The sequence below is a fragment of the Lactuca sativa genome, chromosome 9 (genome assembly GCF_002870075.4).
Source record: "Lactuca sativa cultivar Salinas chromosome 9, Lsat_Salinas_v11, whole genome shotgun sequence".
NCBI lineage: Eukaryota > Viridiplantae > Streptophyta > Magnoliopsida > Asterales > Asteraceae > Lactuca > Lactuca sativa.
Genome location: NC_056631.2, coordinates 69,025,958 through 69,038,809, shown reverse-complemented (window position 1 = coordinate 69,038,809; position 12,852 = coordinate 69,025,958). Strand labels below are relative to the sequence as shown.

Genomic DNA, 12,852 nt, shown 5'->3' with positions numbered 1-12,852 from the left:
AGATTTACCTCCATCATTCATAGAACCTCCAGTGATAGATGAATTGACTTGATTGAATGATGAAGTATGAGTAATGGAATTAGTACGAAGAAGTTGAAGCAAATGTCATATTGCTCTTGTGAAATGTCGGGAGCAGTCATAGTCGTAACATTTTGAACTGTAGGTTTAGATTCTTTTTTCTTGACTTTGGTGAACTTGAAACTAGTAGGGAATCCAACGAGTCTGTACCATTGTGATTTCGTATGACCAGACTTCTTACAATGGTTGCAAAACAATTGTTTCTTGGAATTCGAGGAATCGGTAGAGACATGCATAGCAGTAGCATGTGGATTGAGAGGAGAGGTTGTAGTAATACCTCTTTGTCTTTCTTCCTGGATAATGTGAGAATACACGGTCGAGATTGTTGGTAATGGCTTAATCATTAGTATTTGACCACGGATGATCTTATAAGATTCATTAAGTCCCATTAACAATTGAATGAGACGTTGATCTTCTAGGACTTTATTGATTGCAGTAGCAGAAGCACAGGAACAAGGAGAAATTCCTTGAACGATCCCTAATTGATCACAAATTTTACTTAATTTGGTGAAATAAGTCGAAAAATCTTCAAATCCTTGTGAAATTGAATACAACTGTTGTTGAATTTGGTAAAGTAAAGCCCCATTGGATTGAGCATAGCGATGATTAAGTTCAGTCCGGATTTCACTAGCGGTTTGAAGAAATAGAACGTTGTCAGCGATGTTCTTGTGTAGAGAGTTTAATCTCCAACTGATTACCATGGAATTAACTCGAAACCAATTAGGAAATGAAGGATATGAATCAGAAGGTTCCGTGATTAGGCGATCGATAAATCAAATTTTGTTCTTAGCAGCTAAGGAGATCATCATTGATCTCTTCCATGTATTGAAACCAACACCATTGAAAATAGAGGTACCAAGAGCAGAATTTGGATTATCTAAAGAAGCGATGAAATAAGGACTAGTATGATCAATGGATGTAGAACAATTAGGAATTGATGAAGACATGATGATGAAAAACGAAATGAATGAATGATGGGTTTTAGACATTACAAATAAACTTAAATTATTAAGTATGCATGCAAACCTAATAAGGATCTACGTTTTCTCTATTGAATCTATAACTATGAACATTAAATAAAAAAACCCTAAGGATACCTAGGTATTTTCGAAATTTAGAAAGAAATACGGAAAACATGCCTTTTTGATCATTTAGACGCAAGCACCACAAATGTCGTGCCTCTAGTGGTTCACACCTAAGCTAGCAATGAAGATGATTAGGAGAGGGGGAGGAGGTAATTTTCAGATCTCTCTTGAGGAAGGAATAGCCGAAATTTGCAATGCATATGCCCTTTTATATAGTGCAACAAGGAAACCTTAGATAAACCCCAAACCAATAAAATAACATTATCTTATTTTTGGTATTTATCTAGCTTCCTAATTCTCCTCTAAAGATAATTCTAGAGCTCCAAAAGAACCTCTAAAACCGTCCACCACTTTGGTGGAAGGTTCTAGGGCCTTTTTCTCAACTATTTAATAATTGCACTTTAGTCCCTACACTTTTAATCAATTCCGTTAATCCCAAAATTAATTCTAATTAATTTCTGATTAATTATTAATTAAATATTAATATTTATAATTAATATATTATTTACATAATATATTAATAAACTATTTATTTCAATTTATTAATCAAATAATAAATCAACCTCTCTCTCCAGAATCATCATGTCCAATTGGTAGGTTTGAGGGCAACCCAAAAGGACTGTGATGCTATCAATTCAAGTTTATATCAATTATAGTTAATGACTTAGACACCTAATCCAACATAATTGATGGACAGATGAAGAGATGAAGATCGAAAAACCCTAATCTGATACCATGTTATGATGTTATGATTAAGAGAGAAAAGTGTATCTCATTCTCATTATCTGAATGCTTAAGTTACAACAGAACTCTATACTAGAATATATATGTACATCAAATATCTATAACTACTTGTAATAGAAAAAACTCATAGAAAAGATGAAAATGCCCTTGAGGCTAAATCAAACTCTAACGACTTAACCTGATTGATGTGTAACATTTAATTTGATTGGTCTATTCATCCATGAATCATGATGAATAGTGATGATCATGGAAGAAACAATAGATTCAAAACGGTAATTTAAAATGTAAAAATTGACTTTAATAGTATCGAGAATGATTGGTAACTTAAAAGAGTTATAATAAAAACCAAATACATCTATGTAGGAGAAAACAAAACTTGTTTTTATAAGAAAAATCCCAAAATTCGGATTCAATTGAACACAAGCAACAACGATAGGGTCTTCAAGAATTACAACTAAAAGTTTACGTTGGTGTGAAAACTTTGCTAAAAACTTTGAACAACTCTATTAATATCCATAAAAGCAAACCAAAAATATGAATCGAATACTGCTTCTTCAATCAATAATCAAAAGTTAAAACCGAAAATCGACAACCCAAAGGGTCCTTGGGATGTGCGACCATAAAGAATAGGAATAGATGATAACCACAAATGGTCCTTGTTTTTGTAACACATCATCACACAACTTGGTTTATACTTTACAATCAAGTATATAGCCACAATAAATGATTTTTTTTCTCAAAACACCCCAATTATACACTTAATTTAGAAATTCTAAAATGGAGATGTTAGATTAAATCGTATATTTTGCCACCTATAGGGAATAGGAATAAATGAAAGCTCAAATGACACCACCAGACTTGATTGTGATTGTACAAATGCTTCTTAAGGGGTGGGTGGGTGGGGTTGTGGGGGTATGTATGATGGACTTTGTTAGTGTGACAACCAAGAAATGCTAGAATAGTTGGTGAAAGTAGAAGAAGATTAGCAAAATCTTTGTGATTGAATTTCTCAATAATTATATATGTATTTTTAAGGTGATTATTGTTTTTAGAGGAATAAAGAAGAGACATTATAATTTACAAAAATAAACGACTTAAAACACATTACAAAGTATATAGTATAAACAAGTTACTTAAAATATGAGTAGATTGTATAAACAATCATCATATCTATTTTATTTGCATTATCAGAAAATAATAAATTCAAATAGAATGATGTGGAGGTAAAGGAATAGAAATGGGAAATAGACAGAGATAGAGATAGACGATGACTAGCACTTTGGTTTCGGGCCATTCGTGATGCCCCTCCCCACCACACCCCATTTTCATATTTCTTGTTTAAGTGATTAAAATAATTTTATTTTGATATCTATATGTTAATAAATTATCAGAAATATAATAATAGATAGTTATACTTTTAGATGTGGTTTGAGTTATTTTTTTTAACTTAAATTTCCTTTTTTTTTTTTTAATTTAATACTGTATTAATATATGAGATTTTTTGTTATAGGATTCTCTAAAAGAACATAGCATTTCTTTGGATATTTTCTTCCTTACTTGAAATTAGCAACTTTGATTTTAATCCACATGTTTGATTTATTTTGTTATTATTGACAATATTTTAGATATATTTGATTAGTTATTAAATGTTTTTAGTAAGTAACATGCAAAATGAGATGTTACAATGATACAATCTATTTAACATTGCATGTTATCTATGATTTACCATTAAAATCATTAGTGATTGTTCAGAAACTATTATTTTCAACGGGTATTGCTTAACAATTTACCATTATTTTTTTTACAAGATCTACCATTCAACTCTCTTTTGTACATGAATTACGTTAAAGTCACAATTACATCACCAACACCCTATTTGCATCATTCTTTTCAAACACAATACCACAGTTTAGTAGTTATATAGAGATGAAATCGATTTTATCATCTTCACTATTTCCTACCATTGAAGAAACGAAGCTTGGGTTGTCTTAATAGAGGTGAAATCAGGAGCTCTAATCACAATCTTCTTCAATGTATTTGTTGAGGTTTTATTGCAAGTCATCAAGGGTTTTAAATCTCATCTCACATATCTGTTTAATATTAATTACTGTCAGTTCTCAAGTCGGTGTATCATCAATACTTGTTAGGTCTATATATCCAAACCAAATATCGTTTCCCTTCTTTTTGAACTTTAAGAACTACAAATCTACTCGGTCAAATTCGTGTATATAAAAATAATATTAAATAACTATAAACATAACATATAATAATAAATAACTACACATCTACTCGGTCAAATTTGTATACAAAAAAAAGTTTAACGACAATATAAAAAAAGGTTTAATGGTAAATGGTGATGAATTAACCTACGATATACAGTCAAAATGATAAGTTTTGAACAATCATATTAAACTTATATAAATTTAATGATAAATCATATCCACAAAAATAATATTAAATAACTATAAACATAACATATATTTATTACATTATCAAGCAATTAACTCTACTTTTTTTTACCATGTTACTTCTTTGTATGTAACTTCTTACTTGATGCATAATTTAACAACTACATGTCTGAAATATAATAAATAAATAATACCAATCGAAGTGATAAATAATGATTCCTAAAAGTAATAAAAGTTAAAGAAGATTTAAAAGCTTATTAAAAGAAGGACTACATCTTTTTAGATGGTTTGGGGGAGTAGTAAATTAGGGAAAAAAAAGGTTTCCTTTACATTCTTTAACAATAATGATGATTACAAGGGTCCAGTAAACTATTCAAAGAGGCCAAAACTCCACTTTGACCATTTTCCCTTCCATCTGAGAATCTAAGTGGAAATTGTTTATACAATTTTAATACCTTTTTGTACAAGTTATTAAAATGATATCATTTTAAAATACAGTTATACCTTTTCACCAGCTAATCCAAATACATATCAAAAGTTGGTAAACTGATATTCGGAAATCATTACGATATATGAGATTTCTGTTAAAGTTCATGAGTTATATATATTATGCTCCCTAGTAAAGGAAAGAAAATATTGATTATTAGAAGATTGTTATGTAAATATTTGATAATTAAAAACCATCTTCAACTTATTCTATTAGTTTTAATAGAAATATTTTTAGTAGATATTCACATTATTACTTTATATTTACTAATATTGTTTACAAGTTTGGCTTACATATTTGTTTATTATAATATTCTATATAGTATATTATTAGACATTTATTATGGAATATTTTATTTTGAAATGATAAATTCGAACTAGTTATCACATTCATACCATTTAGATGAACATTTTATAAATTGAAGAAGTTAGCACCAAATTTATTGTTTTATATATACTAAACTAAAAATACAAAACTCCATACAAGAAAAATATATAATGATTAACACAAAGTAACAAATATCACATATAAAATATCATTACACTAAATAAACTATAACTACATAAAATTCAATGTTGAAGGACCAAATTATATAAAAGAGCTCTACAACATATTTGGTTTGAATACATAGTGTAACATCAAATTCAATATCTAATATTCTTATTCTAACAAATGAATAAGTTTATTATTTTATTATGTCAGAATATTAGAAATCATTATTAATATTATATGTCACTTGTCATATGTTAACCTATTATTTCTCCATTTAAAATTCTCCACTATAATTACATTAAAATAATAATTGATTTATTTCAAATTTCAAGTTTTAAATTTCACACTCAAATTACGTTAAATTAATAATATTATAATAAAAATAAAATAAAATTAATATATATTATAAGGTGATATACTTAATATATTTATTTAAATCAACGATTATAATTTTATATAACTAAAATTATATCTCTTAATTAATAATTTATTTAAAATAACTTATTTGAAATAATTGATTAATAATTTTGAATTTTACTATGAACGTTTAATTAATTTTATAACCATAGTTTTCACGGGTTATAAACTAGTTATTAAATAAACAAAAATTATGTAACCGTGTAAAAAAAATGAGGTCAAAGCGATTTAAGTTTAACACCAAACGTTCGTCTAAAAATAATTACGGTGTTGGATTGGAAATCCTAAAAATACGATATATATATATATATATATATATATATATATATATATATATATATATATATATATATATATATATATATATATATATATATATATATATATATATATATGGTAATGTGACATATTAAGTTCTTTTTTATTACTTTTTTCTAATTCAAATATCATGTTTTTCAAGTATTTCAATGTTAGAACATTTTTACTATCATTTTTAGGTTATCTGGTTGGCAATTGACGTAACACTCCATGACATGATAATGTGACACTATATGGTAACATCACATTTTGGATATTTAATTTGGTGACATGACATGATGTTGTTTATGTGTTTTCCCTCGTTATAAGAACCCAGTGGTTGAGATGCGAAATTTCACAAAAGATGTTCATGGTTCAAATTTTGGCACATCCAAATTATCATTAATGTTCCATAATTCACCTCTCAAATGAGTCTTGAGATGGGTTGACATGAACCACTTACATAGTGTTGTTTATCATTTTGAAAAAAAATAAAATAAAATATAGTAGTTTTTGTGATGGTTACCCAAAATGTTGTTTATTTTTGTGTAATTTGGTCTTATCATAAAAATAATAAAAACTCCTAACACTATGTCTTCTACCCTCTCTATTCTTGATTCTAAAATGGATCTAGCAAGTTAATGTCTTGTTGAGATGGGATAGTCAACCTAGGGGTGGAATTGGTACGGTTCCAAGTTTTTTTTTCTCTAAGCCGTGTACCATATCAACCATAGTTCGCAGAAGAATTTAACTACCAGTATCATAACGATTATGTTTGGTACCAGGTACCAACTAAATTGGCTACCAAAAATTTGGTTGGTACATATTGTTATTGGTATATACCAAAGTTTTGAACTAATAAATATATTTGAAGAGTTTGACACTTTGGTGCAGTTCGGTGTGGTTATTGTCAAAACCTCACCACTGACCGCAAATGCGGTTAATCCATATTCAAAACCGTTTGGTGCGGTTATTTTTGTGGTGCGTTATTTTTTTTTTTGTGTTTCGGTTTTTAGCGACAATGATCTGGTGCGGTTATTTTGTGTGGTTTTTAACCACGGTTTAAAGTTCAAACAGTTTAAAGAGATCAAAGGTCAAACATATTAATTATAATAATAATAACACATAAGATATAAGACAATTAACTAAAATCATTAATACTTAATATCTTAAAAACATCAAATCACTAGCAATTAACTATAAATATTTTAAAATTATCAAATTTTAACAAAAAATAAACATTTTTGTCTTTTAATATTTTATCCTTCTTTTCATCCATGAATTTTGTCATATTTATAATATTTAATATATTAATAATTAATAAAAAAAATTGTATATAATATATGCGGTGCAGTGCAGTTTTTTACGGTTTTTGAAAACTAATAAACACACTGCACCACAAATTTGCGGTTATTAAAAAACAGAAAACCTCACCATCAGTCTTTAGTGCGGTTGCGGTTTTTGCGGTTAATTTTAATTGTGGTGCGGTTTTTGCTCACTACTATTTTATAAGCTAAACGTGAATGTGAAATGAAGTTGTGTACTTGTGGTCATCTCTTGTTTTCGTATTCTTTTTACTCTTTTAGAGTCATGTTTTAGTAATTCTTTTGGTATCACTGATCACGTGCTAATCAAAAAATAATAAGTAGAAATGAGTTGTCATTCCTGCAATTGTGTTTGTAACTTCAATGATTTATATATATATATATATATATATATATATATATATATATATATATATATATATATATATATATATATATATATATGAATTGGTTGGTACAATACAACCGTGGTATTTAAAATTTTATACCGTTACCGTACCAAGATTACTTAATTGGCATTGTATTACCAACTAAACATATTGGCTACCGATATTATTGGTACGGTTGGTAACATGTTGATTGGTTCTCTGTAGTACATATTTGTCAGCCCAAAGCCAACCTTTGCAATGCCATTGCTCCCATCTATACCCTCCGATCCAAGATCCTTTATGCATATATAATCCTTTTTTAGTCGAACTAAATTTATGATATGAGTTTCTTTCTTAAAAAAACATCATATCTTAAAACACTTACATATATAACTTTGGGATGTTAGGTCAACTCTAATTCCCAACAAAATCGTAACCAAAAACTTTAATAAGAGCTTCATTACAAAATGGTTGGGAATGTATAATACATACTGCCATATCTATAGAGGCCTAAAAGAGTATTCTATATGCATAAAGGATCTTGGATCAAAGGATATAACTAAGAACATAGGTGATGCAAAGGCTGATATATCCAATCTCAACAAGGCATTTAACCACTTAAGATGTATCAATACCCAACTTGCAAGATTGACTTCTAGAATCAAGAATAGAGAAATTAATTGGACATAGCGTTAGAGTTTTCATTATATTTATGACAAAGTAAAAGTACATAAAATCACTATATTTTAGTTTCTCTTTTAGAATTTTGACATCAAGTACGTGATGTCACCAAATAGTGACACGTCATCATGTTATGTCAGCATCACGTCATCAAAAAATGCCATGTTAGCTGGTAATTGGGTAACATGAAGGCGATGATCGAGAATATCATGATTATTGAACAAAATTGAAAAATATGATGTTTGAATTGAATAAAAAAATAATGAAGTGTCAAAAAAATCTAATGTCTTTTATGACATTTACCCTTATAAAATCTTATAAAATATTTTCATATGCCTCTTTTCTCTTGTAAATGGTATATGTTCGAAGAAAAAAAGAGATCCTTTTTTTTTTCTCTTTAAGGGATAATAAAAAGATAATTGTTCTTTGTTTTGTGTATCAACAAAACCATAAGTTTGTTTACATAAATTACCATTAAATTTTGTTACTTTGTAAGTACATTCATATTAAAAACAATCTTTCTCCTTTGGACAAAAAGTCAAAAAGACCATTTAATTAGTTTTTCTATGAGGATAAATACATAATCACTAATGGATGTGGCATGTCACATGGTTGTTAGCATGGCATCATGTTTTTTTATACATATTTTACCATTAATTTTTTTTGGAAAATAACTTAAAAAGGTAATGAAGTTTTAAAAATGTATAAAGAAGACCATTGTCTTTTTTTAGTACACAAAATACAATTAATGAAGTATATTTTTTGTACACAAAATACCAACGAAATATACATTTGTTCAAATAAAACCTTGTGATAACCGGTTACCTTATGTAAATGGAAAAAATGACTTAAAAATATAACAAAGTTTTCAAAATGGTCATAAAAAATACTATTGTTTTTTAGTATAAAAAATATCATTGAACTATACCATTTGTAAACGGAATACCAACGAAATACACATTTTAGTACAAAAAATACCATTGAAGTTGCCAAAATATTAAAAAGTACCATTGTTGTTTTTTCAGAGAACATTTTGTTAACTTCGTTGTTTGCGGCTATGTAGAACACAGTCATCGAAGATTATTCACCCTCATACCAGTTCACACCAGTTATGGACTCTTTTTCATTCGCTCACTCAATCAGTTTGTATCTAAATACAATCATAGAAAAACACGTAAGTAAGAATCCATCAATTAGGATGCAAGTCGTTCAAGCGCTCCAACACATATGTTCTCTCTCTACTTTGACTAAAAATTGTCATCAAATCAGCCACATGATGCTGAGTGCTCCTGGCCATTCATCTCTCAATGGTCCCAGAGAATTAAACGCAACCTATACTCTCTGCATCCACATTTAGGAATTCTCATGACATAACGTCACACTCGTTTCTCCTTTGTGTCTCTCTTGTGCCGCAATACTAATGAATGGCTAAGCTTGATGTATATTATGTGTATCTATATAACGTATATATATTTTAGGTTTGAGGCATATAATGTGACCGGGAAGCAAGAATGTTTAACTAAGGTTATTACCCACTTACTTTGCATATTACCACAAGAATGATCGAGTGGGTGAATGAAATAGATTGCACAACTGTTGTGAACTGATATGACGACGCATGATCTCCGATGACTGTGTTCTACATAATTCGACAACAACAAAGTTAGCAAAAAGTGTGATATTTTTTGAACATTTTGGAAACTTCGTTACACTTTTAAGTCATTTTTCCATTTACCTAAAGTACATGATTACCACAAGGTTTTATTTGAACACATGTGTATTTCGTTGGTATTCTGTATACAATAGCCGGTTCAATGGTATTTTATGTACTAAAAAAAGACAATTGTCTTTTTTGTACATTTCATTACCTTTTTAAGTCATTTTTCCAATTTTTTTATACACATTTTAGGAATGAGCATATGACCTGTTGGACTGGACCGCATATGATCTCTTTGGGTTGATTTTCGGGTTTTGGTTTTTACAATAACCGGGTTTCGGTTTGGACGAGACCGAACTCGAGATAAGGTTTTTAACTCAGACCGGACCGGAAAACCAAAGGTTATTAGCTTTTTTGAGAGACCGTACATTGAATTTTGACATTTTTGTGACAAAATATTAAAATCACGTTGACATTTTTGTGACAAACAAAATTTAAAACTAAACATATGTAGTTTTCAAAAAACTACACTGACCAAACTTGTAATTTACCGTAAGTATTAATTTTTATAAAACCAAGTTAGATAAATAATATTCAACGTTTTACAAAAAGTCATATATTTAGCCTCCAACTTTTTTTGTGAAGATGGTGTATATGTATTTTTAAATTCTTGTGATTGGTCCTTATGTTTTTGGTATCCGGAATCAGACTGAAACCATAAACAATACTGTCAAAGTCTAATTCGGTCCAAAACTCGAAGCCCGATTTGCTATCCGAAACCCCGGTCGAAACCAGATCCAATACACCCTAAACTGGTCCGATTTTCAGGTAAGATAAATCACGATTTTCAAGTAAGGTAAATCACAATTTTCAATCTTCGATTCGGTTCGGTCTGGATACGACTTGTTGCTCATCCCTACACATTCTTTCTCTTTTCGATTATCTTTCTCCATCGGTTCCCCTATTCCACCGCTTCCAACTTTCTCACCCTATCTCCTAAAAATGTAAATATGTATGAATAAATTTTGAAAATATTAAATTATCTTTATGTCTCGTATAAGCAATGTAATTTGCTTATTAACCGAAATATGGAAGTGTTACTGATAATGGGAAGAGGGTCGATTTTATGAAGGGGATACTCTTAATGTATATATGATATCATATTATATGAAGGTTGCGGATGAAACTAAGAATACGTGCATTGACATTCTTGATATATATGAGTTACTGACATTTTTCATGAGAGTAACCATATTTCTTTTCTTCTACATAAGCTAATATATCGTTATCTTATATCCTCTTTTATTTTGTTCACTGATACTTTATTTTTCTTCATTTACCATTTGACAAAAAAAAATACCAACACATCATCACATTATTGGCCCTTTTTATAACTATGATAATGTCATAAACAACACACTTTTATATATTCAAGCAACAATAACAATGACAACTTCGATTATCCAAATGTCACCTTCATATAATCCATAACGACTCCATGAATCTGTGACGATTATGGACCTTAGGATAGCCTTAATACTTGTCTAGCGTGTGTATAAATATTTAAACGATGAAAATGTACATCTTTCACCCGGCCATCCCATAATTTTTAAAAAAATAAAAATAAAAGTAAATGAAAAGTAATAAAAATATGACATTGGGAAGTAAAGTGTCAGGTCCTTCATGTACCTTCTAATCTCCAATGCATTGCATTTTTTAGAATTTAATGGATTGTCGTATTAGTATTCCACTAACTATATATCATTTAACCATTTAAACTATGCATTCTATTAAACTTTTAAAAATTTAATGGATTGCCATATCAACATTTTATTATATTTTTTCATAAATAATATTAATAAAACTAAAATATTACATTAATTAGAAATTAAAAGTTACAAATTCTTAATTAAAGATTGTCGAATCTTAGGTTTAGAGTATATTTAAGATTTGAATATTTTTATTGTTTAGAATATTATAATACAAATTCATTTAAAAAACTAGATTATTGAATATAAAATAAACTAAATTATAAATATAATATGAATAAATTAATGACATATATCATTATGCATGTGTAGACTCTCTAATTGTTTAAATACAATGTTTCATTGGAAGAATTGGGTAAAAGAAAAAAAAAAATACCATACCACCGCTCAATGGGGATTAAACCTCAACTAAAATCGACCTGCAATGATAGGTTTAATGTATTGACCTCCACGTCATCAACCTTTTGCTCATTGAACTCACTATTAAATCTCCATTAGGGATGACTTAACTACCAATACGCTCACATTTTCACTAAGAGTCTTCCTTCGACTCTGTTTTTGGATTTTCGGTCCAGTTTGAACGTTTGTAACGTCAGTCTCATTCCAACTGTTGGGGCTGTTAACTAGTTTATATTGTATTGTATTTTATAGGTTAGGCCATATTTATATTTTCGCCTTGTATAGCCGGCCCTTGTCTTGTGTTGGTGTATATATGCGAATGATTTATTGAGATACTTTTTTGATGGGAAAATACAAAGATTACATATATTATATTACCAAATCTTAAAAATTGAAAAGGGTTCTAGGCTCTACTTCCTTGAGGTCACATGTGTAGAAAAAAAATCAATGGTAAAATATGTGTTCTGAACGAAGATTTTTGGTAATATGTATATTAAAAAAGATTTAATTGCATTTTTTTTTCGTCTACATAGCAAATAGCCAAATATCATTACCCTTCTAAGTCATTAGATCTTAATAACAATAAAAATAATAATAATATTAAAAAAAAAAAGAATGGGGTCGACTATATTTTATCTATACATG

At 28.8% G+C, this 12,852-nt stretch overlaps 1 protein-coding gene across 1 annotated transcript; it reads right to left on the bottom strand.

Moving 5' to 3' along the window:
* Positions 1-17: 17 nt before the first annotated feature.
* Positions 18-779, bottom strand: LOC111901801 (uncharacterized). Its single transcript, XM_023897669.1, has one exon. It carries the CDS (start codon positions 777-779, stop codon positions 18-20), a length of 762 nt encoding a protein of 253 aa, XP_023753437.1.
* Between the last annotated feature and the right edge of the window lie 12,073 nt (positions 780-12,852).